The sequence below is a fragment of the Cyprinodon tularosa genome, unplaced genomic scaffold (genome assembly GCF_016077235.1).
Source record: "Cyprinodon tularosa strain WSP-4 unplaced genomic scaffold, ASM1607723v1 ctg105, whole genome shotgun sequence".
In the NCBI taxonomy this organism is placed as follows: domain Eukaryota; kingdom Metazoa; phylum Chordata; class Actinopteri; order Cyprinodontiformes; family Cyprinodontidae; genus Cyprinodon; species Cyprinodon tularosa.
In genome coordinates, this window is record NW_024037838.1 from 1,037,049 (window position 1) to 1,056,856 (window position 19,808).

At 36.5% G+C, this 19,808-nt stretch overlaps 2 protein-coding genes across 4 annotated transcripts; both read left to right on the forward strand.

Annotated features, from left to right (window-relative positions):
• The first annotated feature begins 447 nt into the window (after positions 1 to 447).
• Positions 448 to 10,085, forward strand: zgc:153733 (uncharacterized protein LOC556313 homolog). 3 transcript variants are annotated; one of them, XM_038284748.1, is made up of 5 exons: positions 448 to 669; positions 4,885 to 4,973; positions 5,061 to 5,361; positions 6,786 to 6,959; positions 9,952 to 10,085. In XM_038284748.1, the coding sequence occupies exons 2-5, from the start codon at positions 4,893 to 4,895 to the stop codon at positions 10,023 to 10,025; spliced, it is 630 nt and encodes a 209-aa protein (XP_038140676.1). In that variant the 5' UTR covers positions 448 to 669; positions 4,885 to 4,892; the 3' UTR covers positions 10,026 to 10,085. The 3 variants fall into 3 exon arrangements, with proteins under 3 accessions (XP_038140676.1, XP_038140667.1, XP_038140658.1); XM_038284739.1 differs by lacking the exon at positions 9,952 to 10,085 and having other exon boundaries at positions 451 to 669; positions 5,064 to 5,361; positions 6,786 to 7,648; XM_038284730.1 differs by lacking the exon at positions 9,952 to 10,085 and having other exon boundaries at positions 453 to 669; positions 6,786 to 7,648.
• A 4,667-nt stretch (positions 10,086 to 14,752) lies between these two features.
• Positions 14,753 to 19,378, forward strand: mylpfa (myosin light chain, phosphorylatable, fast skeletal muscle a). The gene is made up of 7 exons (XM_038284761.1): positions 14,753 to 14,899; positions 15,477 to 15,575; positions 17,218 to 17,293; positions 17,381 to 17,485; positions 17,588 to 17,666; positions 17,766 to 17,814; positions 18,608 to 19,378. Exons 1-7 carry the CDS (start codon positions 14,897 to 14,899, stop codon positions 18,707 to 18,709), a joined length of 513 nt encoding a protein of 170 aa, XP_038140689.1. The 5' UTR covers positions 14,753 to 14,896; the 3' UTR covers positions 18,710 to 19,378.
• The last annotated feature ends 430 nt before the right edge of the window (positions 19,379 to 19,808 follow it).

The following is a 19,808-nucleotide window of genomic DNA, read 5'->3' on the forward strand; positions in this document are numbered from 1 at the left end:
TATGGCCAATTCTTCTGTGCAAGTCCTGATGTCTTAACAAAATCCCTTGAGATCCTGAACTATATAAAGGATGAGTGACCGTCAAAATTAGATTCAGCAGGCTGAGGGATGTTAGCCATATTTTCTTGAGGTCAATAAATGTCTGACATCTTGCTTACAGCATATATAAATATTAACACATCTGAAAAGAGCTCTGTTATCTTCCCTGAAGAATCAACCTCCTACATGTAGCATAAATAAACTTAGATGAGGAAGTGAGAGAGAGCAGAGAGGGGCACATCAGATACCAGATCTCCATTTCAGTATCTCACTTCCAGGTAACACTTCTAATCATAAGTCCTTTTTTTCTGTGACTTCATTCAGCTGCGTTCAACCCCATCAGCTCATAGCAGACTCAACAGAGAATATAATGTGTCAGGGTATTGTTACCAGGAAGTGGGTCGGGTTATTTATATTTCAACGCCGTCCCCTTGTCCCTATGAGAGAACCAGTGTTAGTAACCTGAAACTATATATTCAACTGTACTCTGGTTAGGTTGAAGGAGCCAGGTTAAAACAACTGGTTTGAACTTTATTAGCGACAGGATGAAGCAAAAAAAGCAATATAATTCAGCGTATAGAGTCTGAGACAGCTGAAGTTGACCCCGTGAGAGATTCAGCGCCGGCAGAGGTAAGTCTGACTCACTGTTTATCCTTTTCTCTCTATAGTCTAAGCAGACTAAGTGGCCATACTAAGGAAAATGAGAATTAGATTAATATTTTTATCCTTGTACTTCTAAAGTGTGAAGACAGTTATTTCTCCCTAGAATGTTCTGTTTGTATCCATTAGGAACACAGAGGTAGGAGTGTTTTAATGTGGTTACAAAGTGTTGCACAGCTGCTGCTGCTTATTGACTTATTAATAATGATGGACAAATCAATCAGTGCCTGGCTGAAATCAAACAGTTTAACTTGACTGGATCTGACAGGTGATTGGCTGAAATATCTAGGTTGTTTTTCTTAGTCAATAAATTCCTCACAATGGAAATTATTTTTCTACCAAATCGACAATAATGTCTCTAACACATTTTAGTTAAATAAAATACACAGAGGGAATTGCAACATGTGCTTTGATGAATAAATTGGGGCTAATCTAGATATTCCTTTATTTTCTGTTGTGTTCAAAACATATATTTTTATCAAATATACCTGCTTGCAAAAAAGTGTATACTTCAAAACTGGAAATCTATGGAGCCTCCTAACAACAAACATTGGATCAACAAACTATTGTTATACTAAACTCCTGAAAAAATTCTCCATTTGGTATGTTGGACATTGGCTAAATTTGACCGGATATGGAGTCCCTTCTTGGACATTCTAACCAGATTAGACCTGAAGACTGATCAGTATTGATCTTAACCGTGTTTCAATTATTCCAATATTTTTGTTGTGCCCTTTTTTCTTAATTCTGACCTTTCAAAAATATGGTTAATGCTTAATATAATACTACTACCATGTACATGTGTTGCGACATAGAGAGAGTGGGAGGGGTTGTTTTTGGTTGTCCCTTTTTGTTCTTTTGAGGTTCCAAAAATAAGAAAAAAAGACCCCATTGTACATTGGATGTAGATTTTATTTGGACATATGTTCTGAATAAATATATATATATACAAAAATATACCAACTTGCAGCATATGTTTTTTTTTTTTTTTTTTTTTACATCCCAGTTTTAACAGTTGAAACATTATAGCATTTAATCAGATTAAGTTAGACGTGCTTTAGTGCTTGTAAAAAGAAATGGATTTGGTTAGAATCTTAAAAATAAGCAAAACCTGCATATATATTGGTGTGAACGTATATGTTTACTATTAATTTGTCCCTTTAAATCCTTCAAATTATCCTTTAATGACATAGTCATGAACAGGGGGTGGGAAAGTATGACTAAAATTGCAGACAAGTTCAAAATAAACTAAAGATTAAATCAAATAAACATCAGCTACTAATAGGGAACACATTTTTAAAGGAGAAATTGAAGTTTCTGTGGGAGCAAAAGAAAGAAAATCAAAGTGATTTGAAACTTATAGATAGGGTTGTAGAAACACAAAATGTTTCATAAATCAAACATTTAACATGACGATCATAATAAAAACTAAAGGAAGAGAATAAAAAAGAGCAAATATGTTACTTTTTAATTTATTGTAGAAATGAAGCAAAGCAATAAAAGCTTAGATTAACGGGTTGGGTTTTTTTTTCATCAAGGCACAACATTGTTAACAATATGTAGATATGGGGAATAAAAAAAAACAGTACTTATAAATTGTGTTTGAAAATATTCAGTGTGGAACACTTTAAATGTATGGGGCAACTTGAGGCAGTTTCAGCAGGGAATGGTTGCAAAATCTTTATTTCACTTTAAGAGTTTAAAAAGATGCGTCTTGTCAAAGTTGGGAAATTATCAATGTGCTTTACCAGATATTTTTTTTCCTTTAAGAATTTATCAGCTTTCAATTTTTAAAGACACAATATTGCCAAAAGTATTCTTTCATCTGCCTTGACTCACATTTGAGCTGTTAATCCCATTGTTAATCCATGGGGGTTCAATATGACGTCAGTCCACCCTTTGCAGCTAGAACAGCTTCAGCTCTTCTGGGAAATCTTTCCCCAAGGTGTAGGAGTGTGTCTTTGGGATTATTTGACCATTCTGCCAGAAGTGCATTTGTGAGGTGACACACTGATGTTGGACGAGAAGGCCTGACTCTGAGTTTTCGCTCTAATTCATCCCTAAGGTTTTCTATCAGGTTGAGTCCAGGACAGTCCGCTTCATCCACGTCAGACTCTGCCATCCATGCCTTTATGGACCTTTCTTTGTGCTCTGATGCAAAATGTTTCTGTATACAGAGGCATTCTGAGCCAAGCACAGCTCCCAAAAAAAAAAAAAAAAACACACACATAACCCCCATTCCAGAAATATTTACATTTGGCAGAATGCTGTGACAGTCGTGCTTTACACCACTGCATCGACTCTCTGCATTGCACTTAGTGATGTATGGCCTGGATGAGGCTGCTTGGACATGGAAACCTATTCCACGAAGCTCCCTGTTCTTGAGCTAATCTGAAGGTCACATGAAAGTTAGAGGTGTGCAGTGATTGACTGCAGAAGTTGGCTACATCTTTGCATTATGGCTTCAGCATAGACTGACCGTCACCCTCAGTTTATTTAACCTGACATTTCGTTGCTTGAGTTGCTGCTGTTCCCAAACACTTCCAATTACATATGATACAGCTGAGAGCAGACTGAATTAGTATGTTTCTCCTTAAAACAGATATATAATAATAGATTATGAATTAAGGTAATTGGGTCTTTTTTAATTTTAAACCTCTTAAATCTCATTCCATTGGCAAACTATCATACTTACCTGCTCAAATTAAGTAAAAGTACACTTATTTCAAGAAAAATACACTTAAATTTCTATTTTTTGTAGTGTTTGGCATGTATTCTATAGCTCTGCAGTTCCAAATGCAAAAAACCTCACACAGAAATGCTTTTCTATTAAAGACTGATTTAAACCTTCATCTCATTTTTAGACAAAAACATTGTGGTTTAAACTTTTTATTTTTACTTGCTTTCAAAAATTGGGCCTTTTCGCTCAAATTATATTTGCCCTCCAATAACACGGTCAGCATAGACTGACCGTCACCCTCAGTTTATTTAACTTGACATTTCGTGGCTTGAGTTGCTGCTGTTCCCAAACACTTCCAATTACATATGATACAGCTGAGAGCAGACTGTGGAATATCAAGGGAGGACATTTAACAGCTGGATTTGTTGCACAGGTGGCTTCCTGTCACAGTTCCACAATGGAATTTATTTTGCTCCTAAAAGTGTCCTATTCTTTCACAAATATTTCTAACTATGCTCTGCATGTCTAGGTGCTTGATTTATGCACCTGTGACCATAAAAGTGATTGGAAAACCTGATTCTAATCATTTGAATGGGTGAGCAATACATTTGTAAATATACAGTAGTGCATGTATGGGTCAATGTATCCACAGATTTCACCAATATCCCTATTAATATAAAATAAATCACAAAACAGTATTGTAAGCATTTTTTCATCAGATCTTTCCTCAACATAATGCCATCCATCAGCTTAGGGCAGAGACACTAGGTATATATGTGTATATGTCTGTATCCATATACACGTATAAACCACAGCTGTGTGCTCATGTGCTGACTAGGATGCAGCAAATAGTCTGAGCTTATATATAAATAATGCAATATTCAATAATGCAGTAATATTTTTAGATGCTATTATATAGCTGTCATATACAGTATCAGTGTAGATGATGGGATTTTCATTGTTGTTTTATAGTTTTATATATAATATAGTCGACTGTTGTGATTTTCTACAATGAGGTTTAAGGCCCAGTTAAATTTTGCACAGTTAATGCCTGTACCGACAATTTACAAAATAAAAATCCATTGTTCAATTCTCCCAGTTACTAAAAGCCCATTTTATTATATCACTGTGAATCGCTGACATCTGCATATAAGGCCTACTCATTTAGGCTAAAATAAAGTCGGTATCTGATCAAAACTGATCAGATGACACATTTTTATTTAAAAAAATATTTACACAAAATAAAATAATAAGCAACCATTCTTAAAAACAGAGTTCCCCAAACAATGTTGAGACTAATTGCAATATCTGACTCTTTACTTTTCAGAATTGGGAAAACTTTTATTTATTTGATAATCATTAAATAGTTCTGACTTTTACCAGACATGTGTAAGCTTAATGTATTAAAAATTAATTTTTTATAATTCAAACCATCTCTGGGTTGAAAACCAATAGTGTTGTCTGCTACAAATACATCAAATGGAAGCACACTTTCTGTCTTTTAGGAGCCAGGATGAAGCTCCATGAGAAGATTCTGACCCATTTTCTATCGTGCACCTCTCCGGTGGATAAGGAGGGATATCTCTATAAAAAGGTTCTGGAATACAATCAAATTCAAACCTCCAATCAGCTTTTAATCATATGAAAAACATTTTTCCTTTATTTTTCTCTTTTTTCACAGAAGGAGAGAAATGGTACCTATTATCGACGGTGGTTTGTCCTGAAAGCTAACCTGCTCTTCTACCAGGAGCGTCCTGCTGATCGACACCTTATGGGTGTCATCGTGTTGGAGGGGTGCACAGTTCAGATGTTGGAGTCTGATGGGTATTTTCCCTTCTCCCTGGAGTTTGGAGCTGGATTTAAATCCTACAGGTTTGCTGCAGGAGATGCTCAGACTCAGGGGCGCTGGATGAAAGCGTTGTTCCTTGCCAGCCACTGTTATCTGTCCTGTCTGCTGAGAGACCTGGAGAGGCAGTATGAAGGTGCGTCAGAACTTTATGTAGGTTATTGATTTTTTTATGGGTCATTTTTGCTGTATTATTTCAATCCCTCTCTTCACTGTTTCTTTTTTTATTCATAAAAAATAAATAGTTTTAATAAAAATATATATTTATTTTGGTCTTTAGACTTTTCCAGTTTGATATCTTAAGCATAATTACCTCCTTCAGTCATTGCTAGTCAATGATCCAAATATGCAGGTTCCCCATTTAAAATATCAGGATTTTTTTTTTATTAGCAGTCAGAGTCCAAGTTGTAACTATGACAGGATTTATTGTTGTTTTTTGTTTTGTTTGCTTTTAGTTTAACAGTAAGGTCAAGCTACAAGATATCAGCCCTTGCAAGCTTATTTGCAAAATACCATTTTTCCTTTTCACTCATAAATTATAGATGTATAGTTTTATGTGTGCAAACAATTTAATGTTGCACGAACTGGCAAAGTGCAAAAAGAAAAGCTTAGTAGTGCAGATATCACAACTTGTTATGTCTAATGCAGCCATATTGGATTTCCAACAGCATCGGGAGATGTTAAGTTGATTTTCCAAAGCTGGAAATAAGTCATGCTATTAATTTGATCTAAGAAGTAGGAATATTTCAGGTTTAATTTTGTAATATTATCTGGATCATCCCTCAGGAAATAGAATCACAACTACGAAAGACCAAAACAAGGTTTTCTGCCAGTGTTGACTATTATTTAATATGGCTGCCTTGTAAAAAAAATAATAAATAAATAACATGCTGACTATATTTTTTAGATTAATTTGAGGCCTGATTAGTATTTTACTTGTGCTATTTTACAACACACACTCAAAAAAAAAAAAGAAATCTAAATACGTTTTTATTTTCTTAAAATAAGTGCATTTTGTCTTGAGGAAGTGAGATGGCCAAAGATAAATTTACATTTAAAATAAGAAAAAAGAATTGCATTGTCTTATTTTAATGCAATGTTATCTAATTATCTTATTTTAAGAGTAAAAATACTAATTCAATTGGCAATCATCTTATTTAACTACTTAAATCAAGGGTAAATACACCTTATTTTAAGAATGCCTTACTTATTTTCTAGATTGTTTTCGCAGTATAGAGATGCAGTTGTTGCCTGATATTAAACAGGACTGGTAGGTTTTTGCGACATGAGCAAAGTAAGGTTTGCATGGTAATTACAACACCCCCAACAAAGGACATCATGAAAAATGTCAGCTATATTCAGCTTTATTTCGTTATTTATAAGGGTACTTTTTTTTTTTTACAGGACTACACAGGAATGTCCAGGGATTATGTTAAAGATTCTCATTGTTTTCAATATTGTGCAGATATGGGAAAATAATAAATCCCTTACTACATGCTAAAATATCCCTCTAAAAAGCTTAGAGCAACACTTTTTAATTATGTTTTCTTTTTTCTGCAGAGGCTAAACAGCAACAAGAATCTAATGTCCCCAGCTCCTCTTTCAAATCCCTTAGTCCACCAACAAACAGCCTGCTGGTACCGACCCTTGGCCCCTCAGCAGTGGTCAGGGAGGGAAGAAGCTTCAGCGCCACTGCTGCTTTACCGCCACGCTCACTACCAACTAAAGTGGCAGGTAAAAAGTCCCCGAAGAAATGGCCGAGGAGAAATGCTTATGTGACACCACTTAACGGGCCTGCACCGCTATATGGCGAATGGCCCTTGGTGGGGTCCGATCCACTGGTGGAGTTTAGCAAACTGCATGCCTATTATGGCAAGGAGGTTCAAAATGCAAGAGAAGAGTGGCTGAGGAGTCGACAAACAGAGGAGAACCACAGTGAAAAAGATCTTATCGATCTGGGCTAAAAAAAAAATGGAAAAAGGACTGAAACCTTTTTAAAGGGAACTGATATAAGTTATTCACGAGTGTCAAACAGGAACTAAACCTTAACTGAAGCATTGAGTTTTACTGTGCAGACTTTCATTGGTTTATGCTGTGATACCCATTTTATGTTCAGTGTTAAACAGTTTAAAACATTTACTAGATGTATGAAAGGGCTGATGTGATGTGATGTGTTTGCATAGCTGTGTTTGTTAGATATAGGAAGCAGAAAGTGTGTTTGGTGCATTTGCACCTCTTTAAAGGCAGGTTAAATGTGTCTTCTCTGTTCTTTCTTTGCAGTATTTACCAAGCAGTGTTAAGTATGTTTGGATGTTCAAAAATACTTCTGCAAATTTTTTGATTGATCCATAATTTTATTACCAATTGAGTTGAAAGCCAATTGCATAATAAGTTGTTTGGGAAAATAAAAACTAAAATCATGATCATAAGTTACTGTTTTGACTGTCAGGTGCCCCAGCAACTGACTGGAGTAAATTATTTCTGTTGTGGTAACGCAATTTTTTTTCAACTGCTGTTGCCTAATGGCACCACTATACGATAGTAATACCATCCCATTCACATATCGTCATTCAGGACCAAGATAGATTATTCCATGAAGTTGCTATTGCTTTTGTCCATAAATAACTGACGCTTGCATGTCAAAGGTCCAAAGTTTGAGGCAAAAAAATTATTTAAAAACAAAAAGAAGATGGAGACATTATTGGCAAAAAGTATTTATTTCTTATCTGTTTTTCAAAAAGCAAACAATATGTTTTTAATTGAAAGTGTTTGAGCTGTATAGAGATTAACTGAGCCCTTACCTAAAGCTGTGAGGAAATCATTTGGGGAAATGCAGCTAAAGGTGGCATTTTGGACTAACTTTAGAAAAGCTTGCTGACGTTCCATGGAAGGTGGAGACCAGCAGATGGAGCTGCAGGGACAAGATAAGGGAAATATAGAACCACTAAATGCAGCTTCTGTTTAGAGTATTTCTTTCTTTATCAACACAATTACACCATAACATTTTGATTCTGTGTGAAGAGTAACATGCAGGAAACACAAACTTTATTTAAATGAAACAGTGTTGCTACGGAAGTTAAACACAGACGTGGTTAACCCTGACTAATTAAAAATGAGAACTAACTAAGCTGCTAGTGTATATATTAAAGGCCTGTTACAGCACTGCGAAAAAGTTTTAAACCTCACCTAGGTTTTTTTAACCATTCAGTTAAAATTTGTGTTTTCAAGTAACAGTATTCTAAGTTAATGAATAATGAATAATCTGAAATACAACCCTGATTCAACTGTGTTAATTCAATAAGGCAAAACGTCCCAAATTAAGAGACAAAAAGTAAAATCACAAGTGGCACTAATCATTCCTATGAAATGTATCCAACTAAACAGTTAACTTAGTTTTGAAATTGATCTATTTCTATTGTTTATTCTATTTATTTATTTTCATTTTTACACCATGGCTTCCTGTTTTCCAGGAGTAAAACCACAATGTTATTCAGTCACTATGTTGAAGCAGGATCCCAGTATTCTACTATAAAGAAGATGTAAGCAAAGTAATGATCAAGACGGATCCCAGCAAAGATGACTAAAATATGTTAAAATAAATCAATGTTTTATTTTAGTAGTTTTACTCTGGTGCAGAATAATTACACCCTTGATTTTGATAGTTTATTCACTTTAAAGAAAACTGAAAACAAAAAGGCTTTCAAGAAAGTCCCATTTGCCACGAAGATAGGTATGTTTAATAGCCCTTTTTAAATGAATGCAAATAAAAAAATGAAAACTTTTATGAAATCCCACCCTTTTTTATGTTAAGCAGAGTTTCGATGAGCTCATGATCATTTACCAGTGACTTCCCGTTTCTAGGGTCAAATATAACACAGACTACCTTTTTTTAGACACATATCATAGGTCTAGACATAGGCCCATATTTGTCCTGCCACCATGGACAGCCACAGGATGGTGAGAGACATAAGAAAAAACCTTCTAAACTTAAAGAATTGCAACAAACATCTTGAAGCCATAAAGTTTGCTTTCTTAGAAATTATCATGCTAAGATCAGATATGGAAAGTTTGCATCACTCTGCTTGGACTTTAACTAAACCTTTATTCTTCGATGAAGTGAGACAAAGACTGAGCTTCTGGCAAAAGTCAATCTCAGTTAAATTTAATGGTTTTACAATTGAGGTATTTATCTACAGGAATTGCCCATTTCTTCAATTAGGTAAATACTACTTGCATTTTTCTTTTAGTAGTACATTTTATTTTTTGTTCTAAAAATCTTTTTGTCTGTCTATGGTCTACACTTTAACCTCCAGTGGTCATCAGATGAGGCGGGTACACTGTGGCCGGTTTTCACTGTATCTTAGGGTAACAGAGACACAGAACTAACAACCATTCACTCACACATTCACACCTAAGGTTAACATAGCATGCCCAGTTAATCTTAGAGTAATTTTTTGAGCTTTACCATGTTAGGACTCCTGTCTGTGTGGTTTGTGTTTTGTGTGTTTGTCTTCCTTCCTCCACCAGGTGGCGCCTGGTCCTGGTTCACCTCCTCACAAGGGTTACCTCGTTAACGGAGTGCTCTTAAGCTGCTGACTGCCACTACCTTGATGCCAGAGTGTTTGCCAGTTTTGGGTACTCTAGCCAAGCTGAGTTTTGCTGAGTCAAACTGAGTTTTTGTCTATCTGAGTTTTAACCTTGTTGTTTTGTCTTTGCCTCTCGGCAGGAAGTCATCCTGCAACTGGATGTTTTGGACCTTCTCTCCCCTGGAAGGATCTTCTGAGAATCAAGCTGAGCTAAGGATTCAAGGATGTGATTCTGATCAACCCATTTCCCCAAGGAATGTCTGGGGCTTCTCTCTGAGCAACCCGTTCAAGTACCGCAGGAAATCTAAGTGGCAGTCAGCTTCTCCGTTCACCTACAAACAACCACATTCTGGGTAAACCCTGTCCACCCTCCATCGAATGAGACAAACATTGGAACACCCCACACCTACTGGAGTCAAAGAGTCAGCCATTTTCTGGAAACGTGAGTCTGAAATCTATTTCTCCTCTTCAAGTTCGAGAATCAAATTTCCCACTGAGCCTGAACTAACCGCAGTGTCTTCCCCTCACTTTCCAGTTCCGGTTTAGCAGTGTTCAGAGCTTCACTGGATTCATCACAATCTTCTCAATAAACCTGTTAAACTTTCCCCTGGTCTCTCTGTATTAGTTTTCTGCATGTGGGTCCGAGCTCTTGATTAAAATCATGACATACCAAGCGTAAAAGCCATTCATCTACATGGAGAACATTCACTTACTGTCAGGATCGTGGGATGAGCATAATGAAGAGGAGAACAGCTCATAAAGCACAAGTAGAGTCGGCAGCAATAAAACTAGGAGAATAACGGAAAGTCTAAAGGGAACAATAGCCAACAGTGAACTTAAAGTGGAATTCATCCCGGTCTAATAGCATAACTCCACCCAGAGACAAGTTTTGAAAAATGCCATGTAATTGGTCAGTGTCAAGAGATCTGGAGAGGTAGCGATGGGTGGGGGACTTGAGCGAAGTGGAGGGATGGGTGGTCAGGACAATTAGCCATGAAGCATAAGTGAGCAGAAGGATGCTGGTTTAGTGGTTATGCCATCGATAGATCTTTTAAAATGGAGTAAATTTCATCTCCCTCATTACTGGAGGTTGGGGAAATTTTTTGGGAGCCCAGAGTGCCAAAGCCTTATCATTTTGAGCTACCTGGTTCAAGGCAATGACTCAGCGATGCCTCAAGATGGCACTGCTGAGGCAGCAGAGGACAGGATGATATTCTGGGTAGGCCTATGTCTGAGCAGGCAGCCTTTTTATCCAAACTACCCATGGTGACGAATTAGTGGTTTGAACCAATAAGGGAATTAAATTGAAATAGCCACAGTTTAACCCCTTTGACAGCGATGAGGTAATTTCTAGACAAATATTGCGGAAATAAAAATGTCACAAGATTGTGTAAAAGGATGCACAGTAACACTAAAGGAGCACCTTTAAAGATCCAGTTTACACTGTTTAAAATTTTGGATTTGGGGGTGAGTTACACTTTAAATATGGAAGTCTGGAGAATGAAAATGGAAGCTGTTGTGATAATCAGAGGAAAACAACATCTTTAGATATAATCAGCAGAGAGAAAAAAAATTATTTTTGGTAATACCTTATAGGACAGAATAACTAAGAGAAGTAATGACAAAAAGGAAAATCTTATATCCAAAGATCATGACAGAAACCAAATGCAGACATGGGAATCAAACCAAGGGAAGTGTCAAGAACTGGGTCACTGTAAAGCCTTCACTCAAATTGGAAAGGATATATGTCAATGTTTATTTATAGAAATATGTTTTGGATTGATTCATAAAAAAAACATGACTGTAGTGTGTAAAATGTGTATAGTTTTGTGAGTCACTGATACTGCTGAGTCATCTAAGTAAAAGCTGAACATGGTGTAATAAATCCGGATGTCCCCTCTCTTCTCTCCGTCAGTCTTCCCCATAGGTCAACCTGGGAGCTTCTTTACATTCCAGGCCCTAAAGAGAGACATACCAATCGTCTAGAAAGTGATTGATGGTTTTAGAGGACTGGAGGGAGGTGTCAGCTTACAGCAGCAGCCTCTGTAGTAAGCACACATCTGTATGGAAACACTCATTAATGTCGGATGTAAACATTTTGAAATAATGAAGCGTCCGGTTTATACGTCTATGAGAAGTCTGGGGTTTTGTTTTTTTCCCTCTCTGTTTTTAAAGATGTTATTTTTACATTGCATGTAAAGAATATCCAAGCATTAAATAAACAATACCTAGTTTCTAACATTTCTAACATGTAAACTGAAAAATGCAATAAGAGGAACATTTCTTTTTTTTGTGAAAGAAAGAAAAAAAAAACACAATAGATGATAATCAGATAAAAAATTTAAGCGGCAATATTTTTAGCATTTTCACCTTAAACCAATTAGGTTGTATGTTTAAATCCAGTCCCAGGTTTCTGTTTGCAATAATCCTGTTCTTCTCCTACAGTATGCAAATATTGGTATGATAATCTTACTGTTCAGCATAAATTGCACAAAGGATCTGTAAAATAAGAAGCATGCACCACCACCAAGCATGCAATGTATTTTATTCTGTTGATCTCTGTTTTTAATGATTTATCGAGCATCTTATCATATTAATCAGATAGAGCATATAACCATTAATAGAGATTTTAAAATTACAATATCTAAAAGAAGGTTAGAAATAAAATAAAACAATAAAAATATGTTATTTATCTGTGAAGTTTAGGCAATCACTGACCCATCAAGTTAATAGAACAGTACTGGTAGCCCTTCCTATGACTAAGTACCCATGAAGTAGCCCTCAGCCTTAAAAAGGTAGGTAACCCCTCATATAGATGATCAGGTCAACAAAAGTTAGACATAAAGTTACATTTTTCCCTAAAATGCTCTTTTCTAAAGCTTTTCTTGAATAGAAATGTCACTTAGGTAAACACAGGATCAAAAAGGCCCAGTCAGTATTTTTTGAAGGTATTTTAAAAACATGTAAGTAAAAAGTTATCATCTTATAATTTTGTGCACAACAATTGCTAAAACAAGCATCCTACTATGTCCCTCCATCCTCTCACTGCAGGATGATAATTCTCTGTAATCTTCCCAGTGTTTGTCTTTCTTCTTTAACCCCCTTTGCTCAACACATCCTCAATTCATAGTCTTGCATTGGGTGTTTTTTTTTTAATCATCCGCTTGTAGAACTATGAAGCCATCAACTAAAGCTTCACTGTTTCTTAGTTTTCATAAAGATGTATTATAGTCAGACAACTGATTTTAATCACATTCTCCTAGATTACTGCTTTAAAAGACTTTTCCCTCATTCCTTTAGACTTGTTTTGTGAAAAACAAAATCCTACTATATAATGGCTATATAAATATATCTTATTGACAGCTCATTTTCCTGCTTGCCACGGTGACCCAACATTATGTGACATCTTCATATTAGCAGAAGCGGCTGGGTGACTGACAGGATTTCCAACACCACACTGGTTAATCTAAATTACAGCAGGAGCTAAAACCAGTGAAGAACAGAGACATGGCCCATCATGTTGTTTAGAAAGATATCAGTGGAATAACACATATTCAAGAAACCACAAAAGGAATAAAACATAATATGAAGCAGTTTTAAACAAGTAGGAAATGAGATTAAAAACAGATTATCTCTGTGGTCACTGTGGATGTAAAAACCTTCAAAAAACATTTTGCTGTCGGGTGAAATTGCTGGCAGACAATCAAGTTTATTTTGCTATTCTGGTTACCCTCAGCTGTCCCTTTTATATTCCGCACAGAGGGAGGGTCTGCAGCCCCTGCACTGCTAAGTAATCGCCTGTTTAAGTAGGGGGTGGGGGGATATGAAGGCTAGACGGAGCAAAGAGGAGGGGGCAACAGGTGGGGAAGTCTTCATATCCAAACACACCTTTGCAGAGAAGAACGAGACCATATTTTACAGCGGTGACACTTGTTTTGGTTCATTTAAACCTGAAGACTTTCTGTTGAAAATAAAAAATGTTTGCATTAATTTTTGTCGGACGCAAAAGATTAAACAAAATAAAGTTCTTCATCATAATTAGTGCATGTCAAGAATTTATTTCTTTTAATATTCTGCCTAAAGTTTTCCACTTGAAAGCATTCTACAAGGCTTTTACATGGTTTTATACTTAAATCTTTATTACCCTAACACACTTTTCTTATTTTGATTTATTTGTCATCACAAATGATCAAACTTACATTATGGCAGTAAGGGTAATGTTGAAGCTGAATATAGCAATAGTTTTGAATTATCCAGTTCTTGCTTACAAAGGTGGGGAAAAAAATGTAATCTAACTGCTGAACTGTTATCTTAATACAGAGCTTATATTTACTAGATAGTTTTTAAATAAGGAAAGGGAAGTTTCATAGAAATATGTAAACACTTCGATATAAAATCAGAAATACATGCTAATTAAAAAAAATCCATGTTCTTAATGAGCTTTAAATATTTTTTTTAATCATAATTTTTCTTTTTGTTGTTTTAATTTATTTTCATAAGGAAAATCTTAATGCTGCAATGCATATGTGCTCCTGCAGAAGACCATGTTGTCATTTCTTGTGTGGGAAAATCTCCGCTTCATAAAGACAGTCAAGCTCTGCATATGCAGGCCAAAAGCTGCATCAGTCCCTAAGTGCATAAAATATAAAATCTCAACGTGGATCACAAACCAAAAATAAAGCCAGAGAGTGGCCACTGTATCTTTCTTTAAGCAGTTGGAGGAGGGGGGGCAGTGTCCAATGATCCAACTAAGCATCTATGTTCTGAATATCCTTATTAGTCCACGTGGGAGTGCATAGTCCCGCAGCTATCGGGTTTACTTAATTCCAAGACTCTTGGGTCTATTTTTGATCTGCTGTAAGGTGATAGCTGTTCCGCCATTCTGTCTCCTTAGCTTTTCCCATCCCTTTACCACCGACCTCTCTCTCTCTATCTCTCTTATATCGCCATCCAAAATTGAAGCTGAGGCTAAAGATAGACACGCCTAAGGAGGGGTATATAAGCCCCCGGGAATATAGGTGCAACGCGGCTTCACAATTTCTGTTCTTACTTGATCATCCAAACCTCCACCCTCAGCATCTCAAGATGGTGAGTACCGGGGTTCCTGCATCCTGTGCTCTGCTGAAGGACATATCTGGATAGGAATTCAACAACAACTTTGGATTTACTTTGATTTTTCTCAATTTTATATTGATTTTGAGTTTAATTATTTAAATAAATTTTTATTTTCATTTATTTTAAGGATAATTAATGTTTGTTAATGCTCTTATCTGCTGAATCTCTTGTCCACCATAGTATACTTTATCTACTTGTATATTGCATGCCGTAGCTATTGATATGAGAACCAAAACTAATATGAAGATGCTAACAGACAATAATCCGTCTTAATATTTGTGGTTCAAACATGCAATTCTCTCCAAGGAATTCTAATGTGAAGAGTAATTTAGATCTTTAAAGCAGTTTCTAATTTAAGCTTTGGGTGCTTTACCGTTTTTTTGAAGAGTTAAGTTAAAAAAAAAGAAACCAAGGAATTGTTTTGAATTTTTAAACATTTTAAATAAGAGGAAAATATTTTTTTGCTGGATTGTTTTGGTAAAGAATCAAATGAATGAGTGGTGGTAACTTCTTATTAGTATTTTAAATGGTTTCTGTGCTTTCCATCCAGGCACCAAAGAAGGCCAAGAGGAGGGCAGCAGCAGGAGATGGCGGCTCCTCTAATGTGTTCTCCATGTTTGAGCAGAGCCAGATTCAGGAGTACAAAGAGGTAATGTTTTAACCAAGCAAAATGTATTTGAATCACACACATAAAAAAAAGAAAAAAATGTGTTGTATGATTTAAATCAAATGCGTTTGAATTTATTTGCCATCAGATTTAGCTGCTATCTGATCCGTTTTCACAACAGTTGCTGACTTGCATGCCTCCTCTGCTCCCCTGACAGATTAATAAGCAGGTGAATGTCATTAAATGAAGCACTGAAATTGTCGCAGCATTTCAAGCTCTCCATATTTTGCCCAACCTTTGACCTCCTGCTCAGCTGGTATTCAAACATCTCATAGCTTTCTGTTACAGCTGGCCAAGACAAACAGAATGACTGTAGCCCCACGTTCAAGTACAGAAACAAACAGCACTAATTGAGGTGTCTGGTTTGCAATATTTTTAGAAAGATTTAGCATCAAGTTACACTAAATTGACTCAGTGTATTTAGGAAAATGAGTGATAGAGATTGGAAATAAGAACTGCTGTTGGCAGATCGGATGAAGATGCCGCTCAAGTCCAAAATGGAAAACATACCTTCTGTGACAAACGATCCAGGCTTCTTGAGTGGCACTAAATGGAAATATGGTGTGATGATTGCGATGATCTTAGCACGTTCCAGAGATGGAAAGGTACCCACCAGAGGCAAGCATGTGCAGCTATCAGCACATAAACAGCCTGGGTGAGCGTCTCTGTGTGTAAAAGAGGAAGGGTAAGAAATAGAAAAGCGAACCCAGAGGGTGAAGAAGAAGGTTGGTTGCTAAGTTCAGGCCTGAGAGGTTTCTTAAGTTACACTGGCACACCGTGGAGGGTTTGGGCAGCTGTTCCCCATGATACTTTCCCAAATTAACTTGTAAGAAAAGACTCAGGGTTCAGTCCTCTCTCGAATCATCAAGGCCAAGTCTGACATTTTGGGTGGAGCCTCTGTGAAAGTTACTTCCCCACTGCAACTTTAAACACAATTGAGTTAGGAAGCCAAGCGCTTCAAACCTATTCAAACCTGCTAATTCATTTGGTTGTTTTTTATAGAAAAACAAAAAGCGGAACATGACTGTAAAGTGAAAGGAAGATATTTTTTCTATTCAACAAATGAAAGAAAAAAAACCCATTTTGCTTAAATAACAACTGTAAGGCATTTTGGGTTATGTAAGCACCTCAAATCTAGATGTAAGAAAATGTTGCTTAAATTCTCAGATTGAATGTAGGGTATCTATAATTAACCAAATTTGAGTGAACAGTGCTCCTTCTTTTTCTCCATATGACTTGTTACTTTGGCTTCTTTTCCATAAAGGACAGATCGTTGACCCTCTTTGCCCTGTCATTTGTCTTACAGCTCTCTTGGTGGTTAAACCCTTGTATAGCTGGAGGACCATATGTTTGTAGTTTTGAAATCGGGCCAAATTCTTGACTCTGTTTTCTAATTAGCTAATTCTAAAGTAATTTAGTCACAGTAGATCTTATCATCAATGTAAAAAGAATGTAGTACAAAAAAATATTCTTTCTTCAACCCAGCAATTGCCCAGTCCTTGCTCTCTGGTTACGTATATTATACAAAATACAATTAAAATGCATTGAAACTTTGGCGTGCAAATCATTTTGAATCAAGAGCTCTTTTTGTGTCCAAGTAGTAAACTAATTCTCGGCTTTGCAGGCCTTCACAATCATTGACCAGAACAGAGACGGCATCATCAGCAAAGACGACCTCAGAGACGTGCTGGCCTCAATGGGTGAGCTGTTATTTAAACACAGACAGATACCAGTGTGGCTTTTTTACTATGGCCTCTTTTTCTAATTCTCTTATTTCCTCTATAAAGGTCAACTGAACGTGAAGAATGAGGAGCTGGAGGCCATGATCAAGGAGGCCAGCGGCCCAATCAACTTCACCGTCTTCCTTACCATGTTTGGAGAGAAGCTGAAGGGTGGGTGCCCGTTTTTTTTTTTGGTGGGACAAAAACGGGCAAAACATTTGGCGCGCTGCTTCAGACTTTGCAGAACAAGTTAAACCCTTTTTTTCTTATCAGGCGCTGATCCCGAGGATGTTATTCTCTCTGCCTTCAAAGTCCTGGACCCTGAGGGTACCGGAAGCATCAAGAAGGAATTGTGAGAACCCCTCTTTTTTTTTTTTTTTTACCCACTATGCATTTCTACACAAAAAGAAAACATTTTAAATCTTTCATTACATTGTTTTGTCTCTTGCAGCCTTGAGGAGCTCCTGACCACTCAGTGCGACAGGTTCTCCGCAGATGACGTAAGCTCACTGCTTGTACTCAGTCATGTCGGTTGATAAAACATGCCAGACATGAGGTTATCATGAGCGCTCATCATTCCTACTGATGACATGTTCATTTGGTGCTTTTAATGAGAATGCTTTATGGTGAGATAGTTATATAAAAGCATTTTAGTTTATTATAAAAACAAGAATTGGGTCTAAAATATAGATATAAATACGTGGTAATTGGTTTAACCTCCCTCTGAGAATTTGAACTTGGCCTGAGGCTCTTTGCAGCCATTAATAAGCTTTTGATATAATTATGGTTATATTTTTGTAGAAAACAGTCATATTAAAGAAGGATATAAATCTTCATTACCTCACTCCTTTTTTGCAGTGCACCAGTAACACTGCTGTGAAACAAGTCCCCAGCCAAATACTGCCACATCCGTGCTTGACACATTGTAACAGTGGTCAGCACCTCAACTTCTCTAAAAAAGCCTCCTTTCAGCATGAAAAAAAAGCTCAACTCTTCACTCATCTGACCATAAAACATGTTTAGCAGGCCTTTGTTCACCCAGGAGGACATGTAATGTAAACAACCAAATCTTTTTCAGTGACAGTTTTCCAACAACCGGACATGTTAAAGTATGAGCCCTGTCTAATATTACATAATTTGCTGAACATCCAGCAAACAGTTAAACTGAACTATAATAGTTTTTTTTTAGACTTGTTAATGGGAATTCAAAATTCTCTATTTTCATAATAAATGCTGTGGATCTGTATTTACTGTCTGATAAGGTGTATTTGAAGGACTGACTTTCCTCTGCAGATCAAGAGAATGTGGGCCGCCTTCCCCCCAGATGTGGCCGGCAACGTAGACTACAAGAACATCTGCTACGTCATCACACACGGAGAGGAGAAGGAGGAGTAAAGAGAACTCAAAGAGACGTGAAAGACAGTTATCCCTCTGCTTTCTACCTTCCCCCTTTTCTTTCATCTTCTTCCTTCCTGCTCACCTTCTGTGTAAACCCACAAGCTCAACCATTCATGTTCAAACCAAAGACTTGGCACGGTTGATGCCCATGGGGTGTCTATGTTTGCTTATTGGGAATAGGGATGATTTCTTTTCCAATAAAATTATCCTGTAACATCATTTCCAACATCAAGATTTACTCAAACCACCTCTTTTGTTTCCTTTTCACTCTTGTCTGCCTCATCACCTCAGCCTTTCCCTCAGTATCTGAGAGGAGAACAGGTTATTTAAGAGGGGCTTGCCAATCATGAGGACTTTATTCTAAAGTATGAGAACGTCCTTTTGCTTGTAAGCAGTGAGAGGAGTGAGAGTATTTAAGGTTGCATCCTTAAAGCGATGCCAGTTTTTTCTTTCTTGAAAAGTGAAAATAACCAGCTGAAGGAATGGGGAGAACGGGACGAAAGAAAACATTAACGTCTTCGTTTTCCTTCCCTCCACTCCTTCCTGCTTTCGTTGAATCATCTTGTTTTCCATAAGCGGTCTGAGATCCAGTAACTAACCTTCAATGCCTTTCCTCTGTAATGAATAAAGGGACAAAAATGTGAATAAAACCACTTTGCTTTTTTACAATGTGTGCTTGTTCAGTGGCTCTGTAAGGCACGGTAGAAACTTAAATGACCTGACCTGCCAACTATTCCTCTCTAAGAGCACAACAATTCATTATTAAAATAAGTCTATTTAGAATAGAAAAGAAAATTAAGAATAACACTATAGACTATCTACATATTAAATCAAATCTCATTTTAAACTGTCATTTTTACATCTTGAAGGATAAAACCTTAAAAGAATTACTGAGAAATAATTTAAAAAATTAGAGCTCAGGAATAATCTTTTCAGTAGAAAAATATTTAATTTAAATTTACTGATAAAAGATGTGCTAGTTTTTATATTCATTTATTTTCAGCCCCTCCAGCCTATTCCAAACAGCATTTAAGAGAAAAAAAAGTTTTACTGTAAAAGGATTTAAAATATTTAATAGCATTAAGCCTTTTCATCT

Excerpts from the sequence above, each read along its gene's own strand:
- zgc:153733 (XM_038284730.1), top strand. The coding sequence starts at position 4,893 with ATGAAGCTCCATGAGAAGATTCTGACCCATTTTCTATCGTGCACCTCT. Across the intron at positions 4,974-5,060 it reads AGGGATATCTCTATAAAAAG|AAGGAGAGAAATGGTACCTA; the intron begins GTTCTGGAATAC and ends CTTTTTTCACAG. Across the intron at positions 5,362-6,785 it reads CCTGGAGAGGCAGTATGAAG|AGGCTAAACAGCAACAAGAA; the intron begins GTGCGTCAGAAC and ends TTTTTTCTGCAG.
- mylpfa (XM_038284761.1), top strand. Across the intron at positions 17,486-17,587 it reads GTTTGGAGAGAAGCTGAAGG|GCGCTGATCCCGAGGATGTT; the intron begins GTGGGTGCCCGT and ends TTTTCTTATCAG. Across the intron at positions 17,667-17,765 it reads GGAAGCATCAAGAAGGAATT|CCTTGAGGAGCTCCTGACCA; the intron begins GTGAGAACCCCT and ends TGTCTCTTGCAG.